At 37.2% G+C, this 22,650-nt stretch overlaps 4 protein-coding genes, 2 long non-coding RNA genes and 3 other non-coding genes across 13 annotated transcripts; 3 read left to right on the top strand and 6 right to left on the bottom strand.

Moving 5' to 3' along the window:
* Positions 1 to 300: 300 nt before the first annotated feature.
* Positions 301 to 2,612, bottom strand: LOC111490500 (60S ribosomal protein L32-1-like). 2 transcript variants are annotated; one of them, XM_023139150.1, is made up of 4 exons: positions 2,532 to 2,612; positions 2,175 to 2,276; positions 670 to 851; positions 301 to 583 (listed from the first exon to the last, which is right to left on the bottom strand). In XM_023139150.1, the coding sequence occupies exons 2-4, from the start codon at positions 2,262 to 2,264 to the stop codon at positions 454 to 456; spliced, it is 402 nt and encodes a 133-aa protein (XP_022994918.1). In that variant the 5' UTR covers positions 2,265 to 2,276; positions 2,532 to 2,612; the 3' UTR covers positions 301 to 453. The 2 variants fall into 2 exon arrangements, with proteins under 2 accessions (XP_022994918.1, XP_022994919.1); XM_023139151.1 differs by having other exon boundaries at positions 2,175 to 2,269; positions 2,532 to 2,608.
* On the bottom strand, positions 1,143 to 1,225 carry LOC111490558. Its single transcript, XR_002719593.1, has one exon. It is a non-coding gene; the product is annotated as a small nucleolar RNA Z196/R39/R59 family (small nucleolar RNA).
* LOC111490557 lies at positions 1,363 to 1,444 on the bottom strand. The gene has a single exon (XR_002719592.1). It is a non-coding gene; the product is annotated as a small nucleolar RNA Z196/R39/R59 family (small nucleolar RNA).
* On the bottom strand, positions 2,031 to 2,110 carry LOC111490562. Its single transcript, XR_002719597.1, has one exon. It is a non-coding gene; the product is annotated as a small nucleolar RNA U31b (small nucleolar RNA).
* Positions 2,613 to 3,855: 1,243 nt separating the features above from the next.
* LOC111490362 (phytochrome E-like) lies at positions 3,856 to 11,068 on the bottom strand. Its single transcript, XM_023138948.1, has 4 exons — positions 8,726 to 11,068; positions 7,163 to 7,970; positions 5,775 to 6,068; positions 3,856 to 4,524 (listed from the first exon to the last, which is right to left on the bottom strand). The coding sequence occupies exons 1-4, from the start codon at positions 10,773 to 10,775 to the stop codon at positions 4,284 to 4,286; spliced, it is 3,393 nt and encodes a 1,130-aa protein (XP_022994716.1). The 5' UTR covers positions 10,776 to 11,068; the 3' UTR covers positions 3,856 to 4,283.
* Positions 11,069 to 15,481: 4,413 nt separating this feature from the next.
* On the top strand, positions 15,482 to 18,121 carry LOC111490472 (cold-regulated 413 inner membrane protein 1, chloroplastic-like). 4 transcript variants are annotated; one of them, XM_023139112.1, is made up of 7 exons: positions 15,490 to 15,841; positions 15,928 to 16,071; positions 16,451 to 16,546; positions 16,732 to 16,796; positions 17,015 to 17,084; positions 17,164 to 17,348; positions 17,983 to 18,121. In XM_023139112.1, the coding sequence occupies exons 1-6, from the start codon at positions 15,684 to 15,686 to the stop codon at positions 17,327 to 17,329; spliced, it is 699 nt and encodes a 232-aa protein (XP_022994880.1). In that variant the 5' UTR covers positions 15,490 to 15,683; the 3' UTR covers positions 17,330 to 17,348; positions 17,983 to 18,121. The 4 variants fall into 4 exon arrangements, with proteins under 4 accessions (XP_022994881.1, XP_022994880.1, XP_022994879.1 ...); XM_023139111.1 differs by lacking the exon at positions 17,983 to 18,121 and adding an exon at positions 17,675 to 17,892; XM_023139113.1 differs by lacking the exon at positions 17,983 to 18,121 and having other exon boundaries at positions 15,482 to 15,841; positions 15,940 to 16,071; positions 17,164 to 17,488.
* Positions 17,909 to 20,421, bottom strand: LOC111490458 (PLASMODESMATA CALLOSE-BINDING PROTEIN 1-like). Its single transcript, XM_023139089.1, has 4 exons — positions 20,346 to 20,421; positions 19,173 to 19,670; positions 18,441 to 18,483; positions 17,909 to 18,288 (listed from the first exon to the last, which is right to left on the bottom strand). Exons 1-4 carry the CDS (start codon positions 20,395 to 20,397, stop codon positions 18,036 to 18,038), a joined length of 846 nt encoding a protein of 281 aa, XP_022994857.1. The 5' UTR covers positions 20,398 to 20,421; the 3' UTR covers positions 17,909 to 18,035.
* On the top strand, positions 18,211 to 19,205 carry LOC111490515. The gene is made up of 2 exons (XR_002719569.1): positions 18,211 to 18,297; positions 19,125 to 19,205. It is a non-coding gene; the product is annotated as an uncharacterized LOC111490515 (long non-coding RNA).
* Positions 19,483 to 21,427, top strand: LOC111490513. Its single transcript, XR_002719567.1, has 2 exons — positions 19,483 to 19,616; positions 20,106 to 21,427. It is a non-coding gene; the product is annotated as an uncharacterized LOC111490513 (long non-coding RNA).
* Positions 21,428 to 22,650: the final 1,223 nt, after the last annotated feature.

Here is a 22,650-nt window from a genome sequence, read left to right as displayed (position 1 = left end):
TTGAATACTATCGAAGAATGAACCCTCCATGTACGTTGAAGATGGCACAATGGGCACCATTGACATTCTTTATAATCTTGTTAATATCAATAACGACTAAAGGGCTAACAATGTCGACCCACCCACTTTTATCTTGTTATACATTAGCATAATCGGAGTAGTACATGGCGCAATGGGCACCATTGACATGCACACTAAAATGTTCAATAGATTAGGACACAAAACAGAAGAAATGATGCCAAAGGAAACGTCCGGTAAAAAAACAAAATGAAACGGAGAACCAAAAAGCTCATGAAGATAAACGCCATGACTTGGAAGTCCTTAAAATGTATTGTCAAAGAGATGGTTGTGAATTCATAACTCATTAATGTCAAAATCTCATAAATCCAACAAAAATTGTATATATTAACGAAATCTCACTACAAAACATGATGAAAAGTGGATCTAAATGGTTCATTCATCCTCTTGGCTGCGCAACCTAGCAAGCTTGTTGGTAACTACCACATCTAGCTGAGCTGCCCTCTCAACAATCTCTTTCCTCTTCCTTGTGGAAACGTCATGGGCGATTTCGGCACAGTAAGTCCTGCAGTAACAATACAAACGGATAAGACAATGCATTAATCATTCCTTTATAATTGCTAATGATGTATGAGAGAGGTCGTCACAAACCTGTTGTGCATCATCAGAACTTCAAGCTCCTTGACATTGTGAACAACGAACTTCTTGAACCCATTAGGGAGGTAGTGTCGGGTCTTTTTGTCAGTCCCGTAGCCAATGTTTGGCATGAGAGTACATCCCTTGAACTTTCTCCTTACTCTGGAATCAATACCCTTTGGCCTTCTCCAGTTTTCCTGTCAGATAAAATTATAAATAAGTGAACAAAAGCCAGAAGATATTGTCTAACGAAGATTAATGGAGATTAAAAATAAATAATATATCTGTATGCAGGGTTTTAGTAACAGAGAGCTTATAAGTTTTTAAGCTAACCGTGTCGCAAGACCTGTATATAGTTATTATATGCCCTAAAAAACGAAATGTCCAGCTATTAAATAGAGACCGGACATTAGATACCACGGGCAATTTCAGTTTATAGCAAAAGAAAACTGTAAATGACTCTAGAACTATGAAAGTATAGTTTTTAATGCAACCTCAGCCGAAAGATGGTGATAACTGTTATTAATCACAGAAAATCAGTAACTTGGGATTGTTTGCATCACAGATTGCAGCAAGACACTATTGAGTAAAGAGTTAACATGCAAATAAAAGTTAAAATTTAAAGTGCAATAAACTAGTATGTCAGGTGGAAAAGCCACAATTACAGAAATGATGATAATTATTTTAACTTCAAAAATACTTTTTAACTGCAACCTCAGCCGAAAGATGGTGATAGGTGTAAATAATCACAGAAAATCAGTAATTTGGGTAGTTTGCATCATGGATTGCAGCAGAAAATCAAAATGTAAAGAGATAACAAACGAATATTAGAAAAAAATGGCGTAAAACTAACATCGAATTTAATATACAACATAGATCAGATGGTAGTGCATGAAAATATTCATCATTCAATTACAGAAATGATGGGTTATCATCATCACGCCGTGTTGTATACTCGAGAAAAAATATGCTTACAAACTAAAAAGAAAACACGAGATGCCCGTGGCCAGATAAAACATGATTTCATACTGTACTACGATAACAAAAAACAGTTCCAAAACATCACCATCTTCCGCTAATAAACGGTGAGACAGGACATAAGCAAATTACTAATGGTTTCAAAAAACAAAACACAACAAATTCCATATTCGACTTCAAAGCTGATTTAAAAGCTATGTCATAGTAAGCATCAGATAGTCTATCTGTGAATCACCATAATGTATACGAGGACACTAGTCGGGTCTGGGGTGAATTAAATCATCACATCCTTCTAACGTTGTTAAGCTTAATCAAATATGTGAAAAATGCAAAAACACAACCTAACTATCATATCTTCTAAATTTAAATCAAAGCAAATGAGAAATTAACAATAACAAGAATCAGATACTGCGTCAATCACCATCTTGCACCCATTGGTACAAGTCAGACTGGGGCGACAATACATCTCATCATCTTCCATACAGAGCATAATAACATATAAACAGAAATTAAATGAAAATACCAATAGCAAACTAAGATACCTTAACGGAGATCTTACGATCACTCTGTGGCCTCTTAAACTTGGTGGTCCTCTTCTTCACGATTTTCTTCGTCAGCAAAGGAACCGCCATTTTCACTTATATTCACAGATTTCATAACAAGTACGATTATTAATCATCTCAAAGGTATCACATCCTAGAAAACTTTAAATCAATCCTAAACGAATAAAAAAAAAACAACAAATTGTGGGCACGCTAGGTGAAAGGAGAATTAACCAAAACGATTGAGAAAGTTAGCGGCAACACAACGAAATCTCAACACAAAGACAGTGAAACAAATTTGAAATACGAGAGAGTAAGCCAATAAACCCTAGCGGCGGATCAAAGAGAAGAACTTACAGAACTAGGGTTTCCCTAGGCCGTCCAGCTTATATGATAAGCTCCAAGGGTCTGAAAGGTATATATAGAGAATGCGCGTTCGATTAGGGTTTGTTTCTTCTGGTTTGAAGAGCTTGGGCCATGTTTGGCAACTAGATTTTGTATCTCAAGCCCATGGGCTCTGATATAGGCCCATTACATTAGTAAATAGATTCCACTTAATTTTCTTAACAAGTATAGCATTCCTCTCTTCCATCAATGTGAAATCTCACCATCAGTGTCCTCGTTGTCACAACGTCGGGTGTCCATCCCCTTCATTTGTAAGGGAGATATTTCTAACCCCTTATAAAGAATGTTTCGTTCCTCTCTCCAATCAAATTTGGAATCTCACAATACACAATACACCATTTCGGGACCTAGCGTCCTCGTTGGCACACCGTCTGGTGTCCATCCCCTTCGTTTGCTCGGAGATATTTCTAGCCCCTTATAAAGAATATTTCGTTCCTCTCTCCAATCAATGTGGGGATCTCACAATACATCATTTTGGGACCCAATGTCCTCGTCTCACAATACACAATACACCATTTCGGGACCTAGCGTCCTCGTTGGCACACCGTCTGGTGTCCATTCCCTTCGTTTGCTCGGAGATATTTCTAGCCCCTTATAAAGAATATTTCGTTCCTCTCTCCAATCAATGTGGGGATCTCACAATACACCATTTTGGGACCCAATGTCCTCGTCAGCACACGTCTGGTGTCCATCCCCTTCAAGGCTCAACGTCCTTGCTAATACACTGTCCAATGTCTGGCTTGATATTCTTATAAAAAATGTTTCATTCATCTCTCTAATCAATGTGGGGATCTCACAATACACCCTTTTGGGACCTAGCGTCCTTGCTGACACACCGTCTAATGTCCATCCCGTTCGAGGCTCAATGTCCTCGCTAGTACACCGCCTGGTGTTTAGCTCAATACCATTTATAACAGCTCAAGCCTACTGTTAGCACATATAGTCCTCTTTGGGCTTCTCCCCTCAAGGTTTTCAAAACGGAAAAATTTTCACACCCTAATAGTTGAAAAATAGCTAACAATAAACCAAGACTTCAAAAGAAAATCTTCAGCACCAAAAAATACCAACATCAACATTTCGAGCATTCTTCAAGAAAAAAAAAAGTACATATGCTAGTAGGAGATGAAAAGTAAATATTTTTTCAAACGTTCGAACTCTAAACTTTCATCTCTGAACTTCCAAACTTATTTTCTCGAGCTTTTAAACTCCAAACTTACAAACTTATTTTATTTTGATCCCGAAATTATGTATGAATTTTTAGAAACGTAACTATCTTGGTTACTCAGACCGACATTGGTTCGGTCCTTTTTGTGTCACAATAATCACAGAGCTAAAATATTACAATGTATGGTATTCATGTCCAAAACAGACAAAAACAAAACCCTATTTCATAATTGATGAAACATGCACCAGCAGCGGCAACCTCAAATACAGACTGAGCTACACAACCTATAACATCCAGACTTGTCATTTACAAACCTTACATACAATTTCACGTCGAATTCGACCATGAACATTATCAAGGGACCCTCGGCATTGCAACGGGCGAGCAACCGAAAAATGGACTCATTATATGCTTTCACGTATCCGGTGACATGTTATGTGTTGGGGCTCGGCGTTGTCCAGACTTGGAATCTGTGCATCTTCCATAACAATGTTCCTGATATGAGTTGTAGAAGCGTGCATCCACCTGAAAATAGAAGCTCATGTCCCTTGGCTTGTAGTAGCTTCCATCGACCCTCTCGAGTGCCTTAATTTGAGCTCGAGATCGATGAGGAAGTAGCATTTAGTTTGCTCTCTAACGTAGCGTATGTTACCACTCAACTTATTGAGAAGTCTACGTGACAGGTTTAGAGCAAGGCCTTGCTTTGAAGTCCATTGCTGGCCTCCTCCAACCATATCTTGGATTAGTTCAGGAGGCAGACCTTGACCTGGATGAGACATTCTACATACAAGAAAACCAAAACAAATAATTGTCCCAATAGTTCGTTGTAGCAAGATGGGTTAAAGAAGTGAGCAGTACAAACAATTCAATCATCATATGATCAAACAGAGAACATACATGGAAAACCTAGGCTGAATGTTTTGTGTTTTTCAATTGAAGTTTCATTGAAATAATGGGATTAGACTTAAAAGCTTAGAGTTTACCATGATTTGTCTCTAATCTTTGTATGGTAGAATTAATCCTACGGTTTAGTGACTACTAGAAATCAAAAGTCATGTAGAAAATAAATAACGAGTTGGTATGTAACAGCCTAAGCACACCGCTAATAGATATTTGTCTGTATTGGCCTATTACGTATCACCATTAGTCTCAAGGTTTTAAAACACGTCTGTTAGGGAGAAGTTTCCACACCCTTACAAGGCATGCTTCATTCTTCTCACCACCCGATGTGAGATTTCACAACCACCCTCATTGGGGACCCGACATCCTTGCTAGCACACTACTCAGTGTCTGACTATGATACCATCTGTAACAGCCCAAGCTCAGTGCTAACAGATATTGTCCACTTTGGCCCGTTACTAATCACTGTCAGCCTCATGGTTTTAAAACGCATATGCTAGGGAGAGTTTTCCACACCCTTATAATGAATGTTTCATTCTCCTCTCTAATCGATATGGGATCTCACAATCCACCCCCCATTGGGGGCCCAACGTCCTCGCTAGCACACCGTCCAGTGTCTGGCTCTGATACCATTTGTAATAGCCAAAGCCGACCACTAACAGATTTGTCCACTTTAGCTCGTTACGTATCGTTATCAACCTCACGGTTTTAAAACGCGTCTGCTAGGGAGAGGTTTTCACCCTCTCTCCAACCAATGTAGGGTCTCACAATCCATCCCCCTTGGGTCCTAGCGTCCTCGTTGGCACACCGCTCGATGTTTGGCTCTAATACCATTTATAACGGTCCAAAATCACCACTAATAGATATTGTCCGCTTTGGCTCGTTACATATCGTCGTCAGCCTCACGATTTTAAAACTCGTCTGCTAGGGAGAGGTTTCCACACCCTTATAAGGAATACTTCATTCCCCTCTCCAACCGATGTGGGATCTCACATTATAGATTCATGTGGCTACAGTGCAAAACTCAGTTTGACCTTAGCAGTAACAAGTTTTTTCGGTGTACAGACTAAATCAAAGAATACTAAGTTTAGAGACTAAACTGCTAAGGTAGTGAAAGTAAAAGTGAGTACCTGATCTGCAAGTGAATATGTTCATTTCCATCTTGTATAAGCTTCAAACCAGCTGAAATTTTGATTTCAACCCAACCATCCGGAACAGGCGCGTACTGCACGACATTAAACAAGAAATCTGACAAAACCAACTGAAGCTTAATATGATCGCCACAAAGATTTAACACTTTGATTTCTTCTGGAATCTCATGAAAAAGTTGTATGTTCTTCTCTCTGACAACAGTCATGATTTGACAGATAATGGCGTCCAGCACACTCCCAAGGAGAAATTCTTCTCTGTTTATCTCTACTTGGCTGTTAAATGAGGCGAAATATCAGAGGTAGAACAAAATTTAGCAGACAATAGAAGACATAAAGGCATGACTATATGACAATTCGGGTTCAATAAAAGCTAAGGTATCGGTTACTTTTCATGTTTTCTAGAGGAGAAGAAACTGTGGGATATCTGGGGAAGAATTATATTTGTAACGGCCTAAGCCCACTGCTAATAGATATTGTTCTCTTTGGGTTTTCACTTTCAAACTTTCCCTCAAGGTTTTTAAAACGTGTCTACTAGGGAGAGGTTTCCACACTCTTATAAAGAATGCTTCGTTCCCCTCTCCAACCAATGTGGGATCTCACAAGCTACTCCCTTTGGGCCTAGCATCTTCGTTGTCACTCGTTCCTCTCTCTAATTGATATGGGATCTCACAATTTACCCCCCTTCGAGGCTCAGCGTCCTCGCTGGCATACTGCCTGGTGTCTAGCTCTGATACCATCTATAACAGTCTAAGCCAACCGCTAGCAGATATTGTCCTCTTTGGGCTTCCTCTCAAAGTTTTAAAACGCGTTTACCAGGAAGAGATTTCTACACCCTCATAAGGAATGTTTCGTTCTCCTCTCCAACTGATGAAAACAATATGAGAGGAAAATATACTCTAATCCTCAGCTGGAATGAAGAAATTTGCTTGTTGCTCTAGCTAGGAACGGCCTAGCGACATAAACAGATGTGTTCATTTACCTTGTCTTGAAGTCGATTAAAACAACTGTTGCACAATATTAAATGCTACTTTTTTCGATAAATAAGATCATATTAACGAGGCTAACAATGCATTATTTTCCCTAAACAATGTGTTCCAGTGGTTATACTTATTCATACACGCCCTAAATGTTCACTTAGCCCTCAAGTTTTAACTTTTCTCTTCTCCAATCGTCCCTCGACACTTACTTCGGTGGATGCTTCATTTCTTTATGCAGGCACATTGGGTTTAATAAAGTGATAGTTAAACAACTTGCAAATTCAGAAGTTTATGGCACAGTTGATAAACCAAAAAAAACCGTAAAATCACCAGCAGTAGAGAAAAAGATATGAATCTGAAGATATAGTGGACGTTTTCGATGTTACTTACCCTCCTTCTAAACTTCTGAAGTCCATATCCTCTATGATCGTCATGATTTGTCTCTCGCATGCGCCACTGGTATCAAGAAAGAGCTTCTGATTTTCTGTAATGCCTGAATTTACAAGAAGTTCATGAGTAAATCTAATGCCATTTAAAGGATTTTTCATCTCCTGCTTTATGTAAGTCAACTCCTTAAGCTGCAAATTTCCCTCTCTGTCGCCCACTCCAAGTCCTTCAGAGACCCCATGCAAGTTGGGCTGAACAATTTGCAGGAAGCAGATACAACCAATGATGTTACCTTCTGCATCAGTTCTTTTGTTTGATGTTAAAAGAACCTCCTCATAGTTCCCATCCTTATTGAAAAATCCTAACGGAAACTTCTCGGTTTCTTGACCGTCAATACCTTGATATAAAAGGATCATAAAACTAGTGAGCGTATCTAGACCTTTCAACCTACAAAAATTTCCAAAGATCTCCCCAGCTAGCATTTTCCCTATAACTTCATCTTTTCTCCAACCAGAAAGCTTTTCCATGGCTGCAGTCCATTCACAGCAGTAACCGTTCACGTCTGAAACAAATATCGGTGGGATCAATGGACTCAAACTTTCAATAATAGCCTTATAATCTCCCTGCAGACGTATAAATTTATCCATCGCACCTTTCTCGGACGTAACATCTTTCCCGACAAAGCAAACCCCGACAATTTTGTTTGTGTAATCCCTACTTGTGCAAGCATTAACGACAATATAAATGGTAGAATTTTCTTTATCAGATTGAAAACTTCTAAGTTTTAACTCCACATTGTTGTCTTCCTTACCTGAAAAACATAAGGACAATCACATAACAAGATAAAGGGGGAAAAGGAAAAGGTAGAGGTTTATTGCTATGCTATTACAGCTGGTGATCGAATCAATAGTTAGCTTCATAAACTAGACGGCTGACTCACCCCTATGAAGATTATTGGTAGAAATCATGGTGAGAACTTTTTCTATCGAACTTTATGTGAGATCCCACATCAGTTGGGGAGAACGAAACATTCTGTATAAGGGTGTGGAAACCTCTCCCTCGTAGACGCATTTTAAAAACCTTGAGAGAAAGCCCGAAAGGAAAAGCCCAAAGAAGGCAATATTTGCTAGAGGTGGGCTTGGGCCGTTACAAATGGTATCAGAGCTAGACACCAGGCAATGTGCTAGCGAGGAGGCTAAACCCCAAAGGGAGTGGACACGAGGCGATGTACCAGCAAGGACGCTGGGCTCCAAAGGGGATGGATTGGGGGGTTTCACTCAATTGGAAAAGGGAACAGAGTGCCAGCGAGGACATTGGTCCCCGAAGGGTAGTGGATTGTGAGATCCCACATCGGTTGGAGAAGATAACGAAACATTCTTTATAAGGGTGTGGAAACCTCTCCCTAGTAAACACGGTTTAAAAACCTTGAGGGGAAGCCTAAAGAGGGCAATATTTGCTAGCGATAGGCTTGGGCCGTGACACTTTTAAGTCTATATTCAATTTTCTATTGCCATGCCTCTGGACTTAAGCAGCTAAAATATTAAATGCTTCGATATCTACACATACCTTGAAGAGCATGGGAAAGTAAATCTCCAACAGTTCCACGTGAATCTTCATGAACAATTTCATTAACCAGAGATCTACCCAAAGCTTCACTAGTTTGTAATCCTACGAGTTCAGAAATTTTAGCATTCCATCCATTGATCACACCAGTTGAATCAACCCCAAAAATTGGAACAGTTGCTGTTTCAATCAACCTCACCATTTCGCAAGCTGCTGAACTGAGTTCGTTGATATCCTGGACTACAGTATCACTCGGCTGGGCAGAAGCTTCTACCTTTGAATCACTGTCCCTAGTGTTAGAAAAAGACTCCCTCATAATAAGCTGCAACGAGTGAATGGCATTTATTTCTTGAACTTCCCAAGGCAAACTTCTACTCTTTGCAACTTCAAGAAACGCTTTAAATGATGATCTTGGGTGCAGTTTTCCACCATCGTCCTTGATATCCGGATGATGCTTGGCTCCTCCCCATTGGATTTCCTTTGCTGCCTGAGACCTGAACCAGAATAAGAAATCCTTGGAACCAATTCTTGCAGCTGCCATGCCACACACTGCATCACCTAGAGAAGCAGCTTCGGGGTAGCCAGCATCAGCCAAACTATCTGTGCTCAGTCCCGTAGAATCCCCATGGTTATTAAGTACCCACTCTACAAGATCTTTGACTTGTGCTTCAGTTGGAGTTATACCAAGTAAACAACATGCCCCATTATAGTACAATGCTGCACCATCACACTTCACAAGATCCATTATACTAGGAGACTGCATCAGCAATGCACATGGGGAGCCTCGAAGAAGCATGTCACAGAGAAACGTTTGTGTCTTGAGAACCTTTTTCTCTGTTAATTGTAACGACAATTGAAGCTTCATGTAAAGCTGCAGCCCAAATGCCTGGATGAGAAGCTCACAAGCATAACGAAGTGGGAAAGGGACATATCGCGGAGAAGTATGGTGGCACACTACCAAGCCCCATAACCGTGTTGGCGAGTCATCACCATTCATGACTACAGCCATCGCTAACGAGGCTAAGGAGCCCATATTCGACATGTACTGCAAATGACAGCTATGGGGTGATCGAAGTGTTGAATTAACCAAGCAAAGAGGCTGCTTTAGCTCATCGCTTTGAATGACCTGCACAGGCTTTGCGTGGCAATCACAAATCATCCTGATGCGGTTTTGCTTGAACAGAAACCGAGCAGCTTGAGGTATATCAATGGCAGGATAATGCAAACCGAGATATGGCTCTAAGTCAGACCTTCTGATTTCTGACACTACTTCACCATGTTCATCATCATGGAACTTATACACCATCACTCTATCATACCCTGTAAGCTTCTGCACATCTTCCACAACCGTGTCACATAGAACACCTATATCACCACCAGGTAGAGCCTGCAGCCTAGAAATCGCCCGAACCGCTAGTTTCTGCGACTGAACCGTGCCAGCAAGCGACAATGCAGGATCAAGTGATCGTGTAGGCTCTAAATCAATCACAATCCCCACATCAATCCTATGCAATATAGCATAAAATGGTTTCTGAGTAGTCCTAGAATAGACCCAAACCGGATTCAACAACGAAATCTCCCTGGACGAAGCTGCTTTAGCCAAAGAAGCACCGGAGGAAGGCGTAAACAGAGCTCTCATATCAACCTCAATCAATCCCTTCCCCTGTGCCGACTCAAATTCATCATGTAACCCCAAAATTTCAAAACAGTTCTCACTATAGCTAATAATCTTAAAACTAGACTCATCAATCGCAAGCAAACAACCAAACGATTGAACCAGCCCACCCCTCTGAATCCTAGACAGATAAGCAGCAATTTGTTCTTCGGGAACAGATTCATTAGCTTCAATAACTGACCTCGAATAATTAAAAGACTCACCAGAGGCATCCGATTGCTCAAACTTGCTCATAATTCCAGCATCGGCATTGTATTGCACAAGTGCCGCAGCTCTGTTGCCGGTGCTAGTGGTGTTACTCGGACGAGCCCTCATATTGCTATCCACCGAGGACGAAAACGCCATCGCTCCTCTTTCTCCCCTCCGATTCTTCTCCATGATTTAACTGTAAGAATTCAAGTGAAAATTGTTGGATTGATTGTTCAAAGAAACTGAGCGAGCAGGAACTTAATCTTCATCAGTGAAGTTGGTGATTGTCTTGCTCGATTCGTCGCTGCAAACAAGTTCCGTACGTCTCTTTCGAAAGAGGAGCTGCTTCGCTTTTGGCTTTTATCTTCCCAAGAAGTGGCTCGTCGTCATCCATTGTCGTCGATTCATAATCCATCACTGTATTTAGCATAGAATTTACTCGCCTTGATTTTGGATTAGCATAAACTACCGTTCCTTGTCTCCCTGGCGCCTTCCCCTTTCATGTATATATATATGTATGTATGTATATATGAATGTATATATATGTATGTATGTATACATATATGTGTGTATATATGTGTATATATATATATATCCCATTTGAAAAAGAAAAAAAAAAATCTCTAAGATTTTAAATTTTACCCGTGAGACATGACCATGGCCTCGACCCGAAAAATCTTCATCCGAGTATGAACTTTTTACCTCGTAAGGGTAACAAATGACCACGGTCTCAACCATTTCTAGCTCGAGTTTCTATAATTTTTGTTTTTTTTTCATGATTAGGCTTCTCAAATCTGATCTGATCATGTCGCTACTCTCAGGATTTTTAGATGAATAGCGACAATGGATCGACTTTTCTTTTAGTTTTTTTTGGATATGAGCTTTAGTTCCTCTTGTATTCTCCATTGTTCAAATTTTTCTTTCTTCGGATCTCAAATCAAATTTTCTGTCTTGAACTTTTGTCGAGGGACCTTGATTGTCTAACATCTCCATGATCTCGACTATGTTTTGATCCATTCTTCTCGTTCTTTTCTTGAGCGATACAATCTCTTCCTCTAACTGTTGGGAACGAGGCTCAGAATGTGTTATTCTCGTGTTCTTTGCAAATGATGATCGCCATCATATATAATAGTGATTTTTTTTTTTTTAATGAAGGAAGAATACGAGCTACAAAAGATAAAGAAACTACACATCAGTTTGGTGCTCGTTATACTCGACGTTGGAATTAGCTTAGGAGAATTTTGATTATAGTTAGGGTTTAAAGTATCGAGAAGAGGGAGCTACCTAAGGAAGATATAGCAAATTAGGTTAGTGAACCAAACTGAATCGAATTGAGACACTACAAGTTGCATTTCCCCTTACGAGTCCAACCCTAATCTTAGTCTTGGCTAATTGTCGAGGCCGAGAAGGTCGATTTAGGGTTTGACCCAATCCCCTCTTCTTCTCTCCGAGACTCGAGCCTTGTGTATTTTTATAAATTTATTTTACATAAAAAATTAGGGTAATCAAAATTACATAAAATTTTTTTATCACAGTTTAGAAATTTTCGAGTTTTAGAAAAATTCTCCGTTTTTAGAAAAATTTAATAATTTCAAAGAATATTTTTAATAGATAATTTTAATTTGATCCACGATCTCCTTTCGGTTGTGGTCCGCCCCAGAGGTTAGCTTGAGTTAGATTTTGGAGGCTGGATTACACGTAAAAACTCTAGACTATGACGATTTTCAACTCAATGTGTTGCGTGTGCGTAGGACCGTCCCCCACTCCCATCTTACTCTCTTCACATTCTTTTTTTACTAGCTCGTAAAAATATTGTTTTTAGCAAAATCTTGATCGTGGGTCGTGTCTAAAATAAATATTAAATTTCAAAATATATATATATATATATATATATGTATATATCTATCTATATATATGTATATATCTATCTATATATATATATATATATATATATATGTATATATCTATATATATATATATATTGAACTGAAATAAGATTCGACCCACAGGCTGAGCTGAGGGTAGAAATGGACAGCTCGCATTGAAGAAATGGGACCACTCGTTCTATTAAAAGAAAATAATATTAATTTGTCCACTTTCCAAAAAAATAAAAAAACATATTTTTCATGTAATTTATGTGGTTGAAAAATTGGGATATTTTATTATTTAAATAAATAAAATACCAAACATAATCACGTGCTATTGGGCCACTGCCTCGTGCAACCACTCGTTTTAGTACCCATCAAAACCTTTCCTTGTGCTAATTTTCTTTTTTAAAACAAAATTTCTCTTAAAAATATTTAAGTTAAATTAATAAAAATATTTTTAAATTTTATTTCTAATATATTTTAATTTTTTTAAAAGTCTGAGTAATAATCTTAATTTTTCAAAAAAATAAAAAAATATATTCTTATAATTATAGGGTTTGTCAACGGAGGATGGACACGAGATATCAAAAAAAAAAAATAATAATAATAATAATAATACAATGACAACCATAAAAAGAATACAATTAACTAATGCCCCGGGTCGACACCCCTTTGTGATAGTGTAGCTCCCGAACAGCTCCCTACCTTGACTGATACCTGGAAAGAAAGGGGAAAATGAGTGAGTATAAAAAAAAATATTCAATAACTAACCTACTTGTAAGCTCTTATTGCTTTCACCCGGAGCACATATCACAGTATCACTTCCTCCAATCTACCATAGCGGGAGACATTAAATTAGACATGTTTCTCAATTTTCTCATTTTAAGGGAAATTTCGTAATTTTATAACATACGTGTCATATTCATTCAAATTGTTCATTCTAAGTCCGGATCATGCATATTTTAACTACCTAAGGTAAATTATGCTTGCACCTTAACACGTCTTATCGATCCCTACAAGTATTACTTGCTTATAGTCTAAGTGGTTATTTACCGGGATGAAGTGTGCCCTCCTTACCTTGTATTTATGCTCGTTGTAAGTCCCAAATTTCTTAAAATTTTGTTGGTAGGTCGTGAATCAAGTTCAATTAGCATTAGTATTGAAATCGGAATGAAATACAATCAAACGACAATTAAATTGGGCTGGCTTTGCTTTGGGCTTCCCAAAAGGTCTCATACGAATAGAGTTAATATTCCTCACTTATAAACCCATGATCATTCCCTAAATTAGCCGGTGTGGAACTTTCATCATCCAACACCTCCCCTCGAACAAAGCACGTCTCCCTTTAATCGAGGCTCGACTCCTTTTTTCTTTTTGGAGTCCTTTGTTCGACATTCGAGGATTTGCCAATCTATTGGCACGGCTAAGTTTAGGGCAGGCTGTAATACCATGTTAGACGAACACGACTCTCCACAATGGTATGATATTGTCCACTTTGAGCATAAGGACTTCCCAAAAGGCCTCATTCCAATGGAGTTAGTATTCTTCACTTATAAACCCATGATCATTCCCTAAATTAGCCGATGTGGGACTTTCATCATCCAACATCACGCACCAAGTCATGAGCCATAAAGGCAACCCATGTGCAAGGACCGATGCGCGTTTGATGGTCTACTCACGTTCTAGTTGTGCACCAGTTCACAGATTCAAGTCCAAGGGCGTTGGTTCGATTCTTGAGCAGCGCGTTATTTTTCTTAGGATATCTCTCAAATTTTTTATTTAATCTATATACTTTTATTTCTAATATTTTTAAATCAAATAAAAAATTTAATTTTAATATTGTAAAAATTAAATTTAAATTTAGTAAATTAGTTAATTTTTAAAAATTTTAAATTTGTGAAAAAAATAAATGATTTAAAAAAGTTTAATGGCTAATTTTCTTATAATATTTTCAGAAACTAAATATTTCCATTTTATGCGGAAATAAAAGTAGCAATGATTGGAGTATTTTAAGAAATAGGTTTCACTATTGAGGTTAAATGCAGACATATGCAATCATGAATGAGACTTATTATTTAAAGTAGTATTTTCTTAGGTGACTATCTTAAGCGGGATCACTGGATGTGTATTTATTATTCTACACACGACCCACACGTGCAAATATAGACCCACCAGTCGGTTTGTATACCTCCTAGACCATTTTTTTTTGGTCGGGCTAGCAGTTTTTGGTGCTATTGTCGGACACTTGGTAGGAATAGTGACTGTTGGTAGCATTATGATAAACACAATAATCATTTTTCTTTTCGTGATGTACGCGTCCGAACCTACTGTAAACGGAAAAATTCTTCAATGCATGAGATCCTAATATTTTTCATTTATCAAACCATGTAAAAATAACCTCTTCCATTTTCCTTCATATCATATCATTTTATAACATAGCCTTTAAAACATATATCGGAGTTGTATACCGTGTCGAAACATATTTACTGTGTATCATTCATGTCAGACATCGTATTTTGTTATATTATGCACGTAACATGTCCTTCAACATACTATATCATATCATAACACTTCACACATATCAAATGTATGACACGTGCAGAACCACGAAGCACATGTCGTCATACAAGATACAAACTTCTAACCATACCGATAATAAAGTAACTTATTTAATTAGTGTCACTAATCTATTATTAAAGAAAGTTTGATTTTATCATTTGAAATCCAAATCAACGCTAAACAAAAATTATTGTCATTTAATTCTTAATTCAAATCTAATTAATTGTAATTAAATTATTATTCGATAGAATAAAGAAAATATGTAAAATATGAATATTGGCTTTTTCAAATCTAAGTTACGGAGTTATTTTAGGAAAGGAGTGGTGAGAGGTGGATCGAGATTAAGATTTTTTTTTTTTTTTTTTTTTTTCTTCTTCTAATTTTGTAATTATTATAATTTTTTAAGTTGTTACAAAATAAAAAAACTTTGGTAATATTTCTGCTATCCATTATAAATTGAAGAAACTGAAAATAAGATTGACGTGTTCGAGTTGAACGACAATTGGCCCAATCACTACACTTCGGTTAGGCGGCTCTGGATTCTTCGTGTTCATCAGTCAGGCAAGCGACGATTTGCTTGTTGAATCAAAACTAGAGAATCGAAAGCATCGTTTACGGTCCAAATCTGAGAGAAGATAGAAGCTGAACCAGACAACGGAAGAAAGGGGAAATGGTTTGTGTATTATCTTCTGCTATTTCACTTCACAGTCCCTTTCTACACAAATCCAAGCTATCCGCCCCTCTCTCTCTAAGATCCTCTCTGCCGAATGCAAAACTCACGTTTAATCCTGCCGCTAAACAGAGCTCGATATGTTCTAATCCGATCAGGTAATTTCAGGCTCCAGAATCATGTCAGTCCGTTTGAGTAGTGATTTTGGATTAAAAATTTGTTAGTATTGTTAAAAAATGAAAAGATGTTTGACCAGGTTTGGTTTCGGTAGCGACGTGAGTTCGACGTTGGCGATTAATAAGAAGAGGAGGCGTGGTTTGAGTGCTGTATGTTACGCGATGCCTCTTTCTGCTCGCAATCTTCAGTGGATCTCTACTATTTCTTCTGTGTAATTATCCTCTCGCTCTCTCTTGATCATGTGTGAAATAAGCATAGCATCATCATGTCTAATATAGATGATCTTATTATATTATTCAAGTTGTGCTGTTAATCATCGATGTTGGCTCTCTCAACGATGGATTTTACGACTTCCGATCTTTGAGACACGATTCTGTAGAATGAGGATTGAGTACTCAAGAGTTGTTAAATGTTTTGCTAAAATTCGTTTGCGTCCGCTATGTAAACAATTGCGTTTAAGTTGATAACATTCAGTGGCTACTTTTATATCTCCAACCGTCATTATGTTACAACGATCACCTTGATCTGCTGTTTCAGAGTCCATTGCACGTATCAAAGTAAAATTTTAAAACCCTAGATTTCTTCTCCAGGATTTTAATGCTCGCAAGGGGGACTGGGATCCAGAAGTCATTTATCGTTCCGCTATTTGCTCTTCAGGCTCCTGCAAGTGTTATCTCGTGGATTAAGTAAGCCTCTTGAAATCTCTTTATATACTGCCATCCCTTTTCCCCTTACGATCACATAGATGCATCATGCGTTGATTGTCTTTAAGAAGTTTAATTTAGTCCTTCTAAGATCAGTATCTATCAGCAAGATTTATGAGCTATTAGTTCTAACTGGGCTAATGTTTTGGTTCTAACTTCAATTTCAGAGGAGAATATGGCATTTGGAGCGCATTTTTGGCCCTTCTTGTTCGTCTGTTTTTCTTCATCCCTGGTATAGTCTCTCCTGATCTACCTCACACGATCATCTATGAATTTAATTGCTGGTTATCATTCACTTTATCCTGAAAGGAACTTAGTATATAGCTTGGCTCGAAACTTATTTATTTGAACCTCATTTTATTCAATTCTTGAAAGCATTCCATTTTGTACAATCCATTGAATGAGTAGAAAATTCATAGGAAGTCGGATGCTGGATTCTTTTGGATGTAGGTGAACTCGAAATACCATTCATATCATTACTTTTGGTGATTGTGGCCCCATATCAAGTCCAAAACTTAAGGTACACATTTGAACTCTTGATCAAATTGAACTTCATAATTTTTCCAATCTCAGCATTTATTATTATCTCCCATTGGCAGGGGAACTCAAGAAGGGACCATCATCTCACTACTGATTGCAGCATATTTGGCTTTCCAGCATTTCTCTCGAGCTGGCAGCTTTCGGAGAGCTTTTGATCAGAATTCAATTGTTGCAACAGTGGCAATCATTTGTGTAACGGCTGTCTCATTCCTGCTCGTGATCTGAGTTCTTCAGTCACTCCCAAGTAAACCTTATATTGGTTAAATCTTCCTTAAATAATACTGGTCTACTTTTAACAGTTACACTACAGTCGCAATGTACAGACCTTTCCTTTTTATGTTGATGAGTGACTATGAATAAATTTTCCTTTCTTTTTTGGGTCAATCATTAAAATTATTTCAAACTTTATTCCTGAGCTCCAATCGATGAGTCAGAAGTTTAATAGCATCGATCCTAGTTATATATGCAAATTTGTGAACCTGCCTTCTATCATCAAATTACACAGTGAATAATCATACATTTGACAAAGTGGTCTTTCATTAATAAAGCTGAATCTGACTCTTGTGCAAGGTGAAGCCTGAGTACAATGCCTCTTCCCTGGAAAACCAACCTAAAAGCTTCCAAATGGAATTGACTTATCGATATCCTTTTATTGGTTAAAAGCTTCCAAAATGGAATTGACATATCTATATCCCCTTATTGACTAACAATGTAAATTATCGTATAGCTAGCATGTGACCTATTTATTTCTTTAGTCTACTAATTTGTGTTCCTGTGGACTTAGTTTTTCTAATACATATCTTGGTGTAACAACAATAACTTGCTATATAATCTTTCTTTTGTATCATATTGATGTCTAACAATGCAAAAATGTGCAGCAAATAAGCGATTGCCATCTCTCTGTGGAGAGAAGAAATGAGATTCCTTCTGCTTACAGATGATTTGCCACAAGCGAACCCAAAAGGTAAGTCATGGCCAAGAGCAGCAGTGATCGTTTTGATATTGAAGTGGCTGAGCTGGGCATGCCTGATGGTTCTGCACCATACATCGATGGATCTGTGGGCGTAAACGTTGGGTTCGTGGGAGCCGGCGGTGTCATGGTTGGTATTGTGGTGATGGGCGGTGTTGGTGTTGGGATTACAGGCGGCGGTGGTGTTGGGTTTGGAACTGCAGGTGGAGGGGGGCTGTGAAAAGTACGTAAAACAAATTAGTTTTTTACTTTATTTTGGTCTAAATAGTTTTGTTTTTGCTTACTAAACTGAGTTCTTTTTTCTTCTTTTGTTGGGTGAAGTATAGTCTCATAGTAAAATGAATGAAGGAGCCCTTATGGGATTACCTTGGTACAGCTCTGGATGTTGCATAGTGACAGTTACCATTACCTGCAGTAATGTTGAAAGGATGGTTAAAAGAAATTATAACAGACCAATTTCTTAGATTTTATTTCATTTGTCAAACCTCAGAATTTATCTCTACTAGGAAAGGAGGAGGAGAGAGAGAGAGAAGGGAACTATGCTCACTCATAAAGGGTTGAACGAAAAATAGTAGTACAACACAAATGGAGTAACTACAAAGGAAATCATAATTTGTGAGTTAAAATATATGTACTTTGTAGTGTGGTCAGTTTCTTTTGTATAAAAGCTGTTAGTAGTAGGATTAACGGAATGAAGTATGAACTCTGTAACAACCCACACCCACAACTAACAGATATTGTCCTATTTGGGCTTTCCCTTTTGAGCTTTCTCTCAAGGTTTTAAAACACCTCTACTAGGGAGAGGTTTCCACACCCTTATAAGGAATGTTTCCTTCTCCTCTCCAACCAACGTGGGATCTCATAATCCACCCCCCTTGGGGGCACACCGCCCGGTGTTTGGCTCTGATACCATTTGTAACAGCCTAAGCCCACCGTTAAGAGAACAATATCTACGAACGATGGGATTGAGATGTTACAAAACTCTGTATTCACTAATCCTGATTTAAGCAGTTTTGTAGTTAAAAAATCTCTCAGAATTGTTTACCGAAGGTGATAACAGGGATTGATTATGATTCAAAAAGGTAAAAGTTGTCATACTTGGGTCTGTGCTAACAAGTTGAGCTGTTCCTCCAAAAACACAGCTAGTAGCCGCTGGATTCTTCTGGTAATAGTCATTGAACGCATAAGAAGCATGGTCCTTCACGGTGTTGGGGTCATAGCAGCTCCCACCTGGCTGAATCGCTGAACAGTCTGCACCGCCATAGCCACAGGCGTAGTCAAGAGCCACCTGTAGAGCAGTCGGGGAAGCAGCAGAGCTTGCAATACACCATGAACCTCCACCAGAGTTCCCAGGCCCTGTGGTGGGAGTCATCATATTAGGGTCTACTGAGTTCGGTACAGTCTGTGGCGACGTAGTTGGGTTTACTGTTGGAGTTTGAACTTCTCCTGGCGTTGTCGCTGGGTTTACAATTGGGGCGTCATCCAACTGAGTGAAATGTACTGAAGGAGAGAAGATCTTTCTGTCTTCTTCACTCTGCAGAGGTATGTCTTGTTGATTTTCTTCTTGTATAGGAGGTTTCTCTGCAAAACTTGAACCTGAAGAGGTAAAACTACATCAGTTTTTCACCTTTTTTGGTAAAATTTACCGCAATTACTGAAATGTTAGCAAGTTACGTTCCTGGATAGCATGTTTATACATCAGTTTTTCACCTTTTTTGGTAAAATTTACTACAATTACTGAAATGTTAGCAAGTTACATTCCTGGATAGCATGTTTATACACTTCATTTAGTTTATATGATTTTCGTTTCAATGCATTGATGTAGCACAATTTTGGACTCTATTTGGATGCTATAAAGTTGTCTAAACCAAAATAAAGGCATTTATCCAACACAGTTCCAAGGATTAGAATTGCATGAGAAATTCAATACGAATTGACAACATCTATAATTAACACTATGAAAAAAGTGAATATGAAGAACACTTTGGAATCACTTCCATATCTAACAATTTTATGTCATTTTGTTTGCAGAGATCGACCTATCGACCTATCAACCTGATATGCTTCAACATTTCAAGCGTAACTCAACTAGACAAGACACGTACTCTCAGCTGGAAATTCTAAGGTTCGAATTCTTCTACTCCCATAGAAGAAGTATACTTAAAAACAAACTTATCTTTTACTTGCTTGCTCTTCGATTCTCAAACTATAACAGTCTAACAATGAGCATGAAAATGGCTACAAAAGAAACAAGCGTAAATCGACCTTTACCTGAGAAGAGTAAGAACAATAGTGCCAAATTCCTGAGAATGTTGGAACCCATCACTCTAAGTTGTCTGTGATTTGCTCTTCTGGGATTTAGTAGTAATAATGAGAGAGAAGCCAAGCTTTAATAAAACACATCAAATGAGAGAGCAGACCAAAACTGTTGCTGAATAGTACTGATTATCTTTTCACTGTAAATTATTTTTATTCATAAAACTTAAGAATCAAAGCTTTCTTGGATCACCAAGAAGAAAAAGAATATAAGAAAACTTGAGAAAGCAGGCAATGAAGTAGTTGGATACCACAAGCAATAGAAAGAGCCCACAAAAAAAAAAAAAAAAAAAAAAAAGGCAAAATAGCAATCTATGGGGTTGGTTTATGTTTTCAGAACATCTTTTTTTGGAAATCCTAAGGTTGTGAATATTGATTCCCGTCGAAGCGAAACGGTTTGAGTTTTGTGAAAGAAGCCGAAGTCCCTTATCGGATTTGAACCAATGATCTACGCCTTATTGAGTTAAAAAGGCCCATTTGATTCAAGTTCTGAACGAAGTCGTTCCTTCGTAATTTTTCGAGCACCATTTTTTAAGACGAAAATAGGAAGACGAAGTAGTTAAGTGAAACTTGGGAGTCAGTGTGGATATTTGATTCAATTTCTGAACGAAGTCGTTCCTTCGTAATTTTTCGAGCACCATTTTTTATGAACACTAAGTAGTCAAGTGAAACGTGGGAGTCAGAGTGGATATTTGATTCAATTTTTGTACGAAGACGTTCTTTCGTAATTTTTCGAGCACCGTTTTTGAAGAAAAAAGGAACACAAAATAGTAAAGTGAAACTTAGGAGTCGATATTTGATTCAATTTTTGAATGGTTCCTTCGTAATTTTTTTAGAACAATTTTTGAAGATGAAAATACAAAATAGTCGGAGTGAGTGTGGAGCAAGGGAATTTTATGTTTTTGGTCTGTAATGAAGAATATTGTCTCCTAACTTTGCTGGATGATGGATTCAAGAATATAATCTTCAAACATTCAAATGGGAATAAATTTTGATACCTTGTTATAAAGAATATGCAGAGCCACATGCTTTTAATTTCCCTAATTTAATATTTGGATTAAATATTTATATAGATATTGAAAATAATATATATATTTTGGATCTTGAATTTTTTTCATTGTTTGGATATATTGAAACCAAAACAGAGAAATTTCCCAAATCTATTTTTCTTTATTTTTTAATAAATGATAATAATTTTTTTCTCGCAATTTTTAAATAAAATTTTCTTATGTTCACATACAGATTCCTTTTAATATATATTTTTTTTTATTATTTCTTAAAACTCCATTGGATAATTTTACATATTCTATTATAAAAAATAGAATATTTCTTTGCTATAAAAAAAATTAAAAAAAAAAACCTAAAATTCGTATCCATAACACCCCCTTACAAAACTAAATTGTTGTTGCTATCTTTGAAAACCTAAATTGGTAGATTTAGATTGGGATCTGTTTACTTTTTTCGATCGATTTCTAGTTTGAATTCGTTTAAAATTTAGCTACACAAATACTTTGAATGATCAAACTCTGGGCGGGTTGCCAGGTTTTGCCTACGGGAAATTATAAATCTTCAATGACCTATGGACGGTTTCTATTTTCAAGTTTCTTTTAAATTGCATCACAAAATTTAAAGTTTATTTGTGACTATTGAAACAAAATTTTAGTATTTTAAAATATACTATTGAAAGAAAAACTAATAATTTAAGTGTAGTTTCTATATATCCCAAATCACTTTCTGCAAAAGTAGAGCAGTTAGGGAAAAAAAAAGTGACCCACAATCTCGCATCTTAATCACATTAGTTAACCAATTTTCAAGTTATGCTATGTCTGGTTCGAATAGTTGTTTTTAAATATATATATATATATATATATTTATTGATCCAGCATTTTCTCGATTAATCAAACAATAATCTCTCAAATTTTGTAGATTTCTTTGCAAATGTCCGTAGACATGGTTCAATTTCATAAGATTCAAAATAAAAAATTAGTCCATTCATAATCAATTTAGTTAATCTGAGTCAATTTAGTAATCTCCAACCTTCTTTGCGATCCAAATTACACGTTTCTAAATATATATAATATATATATATATCTTTGATCGATAGACATTTATATTTGTTTTTTTTTTCTTCGTATTCTTAAATTTTCAAAATTTAGTTACAATTAATATTACTTTATTTTCTTCTTTTCATAAATAAATAAAATAGCTAACACGACAAGGTTGAAGGTTGTATTAGATAAGAATATTAGTTGAAAATAGT

This window comes from Cucurbita maxima, unplaced genomic scaffold, assembly GCF_002738345.1.
Source record: "Cucurbita maxima cultivar Rimu unplaced genomic scaffold, Cmax_1.0 Cma_Scf00015, whole genome shotgun sequence".
Taxonomy (NCBI): domain Eukaryota; kingdom Viridiplantae; phylum Streptophyta; class Magnoliopsida; order Cucurbitales; family Cucurbitaceae; genus Cucurbita; species Cucurbita maxima.
This window is presented reverse-complemented; position numbering and strand designations above follow the sequence as displayed.

Excerpts from the sequence above, each read along its gene's own strand:
- LOC111490362 (XM_023138948.1), bottom strand. The coding sequence starts at position 10,775 with ATGGAGAAGAATCGGAGGGGAGAAAGAGGAGCGATGGCGTTTTCGTCC. Across the intron at positions 7,971-8,725 it reads ACTTTCCCATGCTCTTCAAG|GTAAGGAAGACAACAATGTG; the intron begins GTATGTGTAGAT and ends TATGTTTTTCAG. Across the intron at positions 4,525-5,774 it reads CATATTCACTTGCAGATCAG|AATGTCTCATCCAGGTCAAG; the intron begins GTACTCACTTTT and ends TCTTGTATGTAG.
- LOC111490472 (XM_023139112.1), top strand. The coding sequence starts at position 15,684 with ATGGTTTGTGTATTATCTTCTGCTATTTCACTTCACAGTCCCTTTCTA. Across the intron at positions 16,547-16,731 it reads AGTGTTATCTCGTGGATTAA|AGGAGAATATGGCATTTGGA; the intron begins GTAAGCCTCTTG and ends CTTCAATTTCAG. Across the intron at positions 17,085-17,163 it reads TATCAAGTCCAAAACTTAAG|GGGAACTCAAGAAGGGACCA; the intron begins GTACACATTTGA and ends TCCCATTGGCAG.
- LOC111490500 (XM_023139150.1), bottom strand. The coding sequence starts at position 2,264 with ATGGCGGTTCCTTTGCTGACGAAGAAAATCGTGAAGAAGAGGACCACC. Across the intron at positions 852-2,174 it reads ATCGTAAGATCTCCGTTAAG|GAAAACTGGAGAAGGCCAAA; the intron begins GTATCTTAGTTT and ends TTTATCTGACAG. Across the intron at positions 584-669 it reads GTTCTGATGATGCACAACAG|GACTTACTGTGCCGAAATCG; the intron begins GTTTGTGACGAC and ends TTGTTACTGCAG.
- LOC111490458 (XM_023139089.1), bottom strand. The coding sequence starts at position 20,397 with ATGGGTTCCAACATTCTCAGGAATTTGGCACTATTGTTCTTACTCTTC. Across the intron at positions 19,671-20,345 it reads ATTGTTCTTACTCTTCTCAG|GTTCAAGTTTTGCAGAGAAA; the intron begins GTAAAGGTCGAT and ends TTACCTCTTCAG. Across the intron at positions 18,484-19,172 it reads ACTTGTTAGCACAGACCCAA|GTAATGGTAACTGTCACTAT; the intron begins GTATGACAACTT and ends ACATTACTGCAG.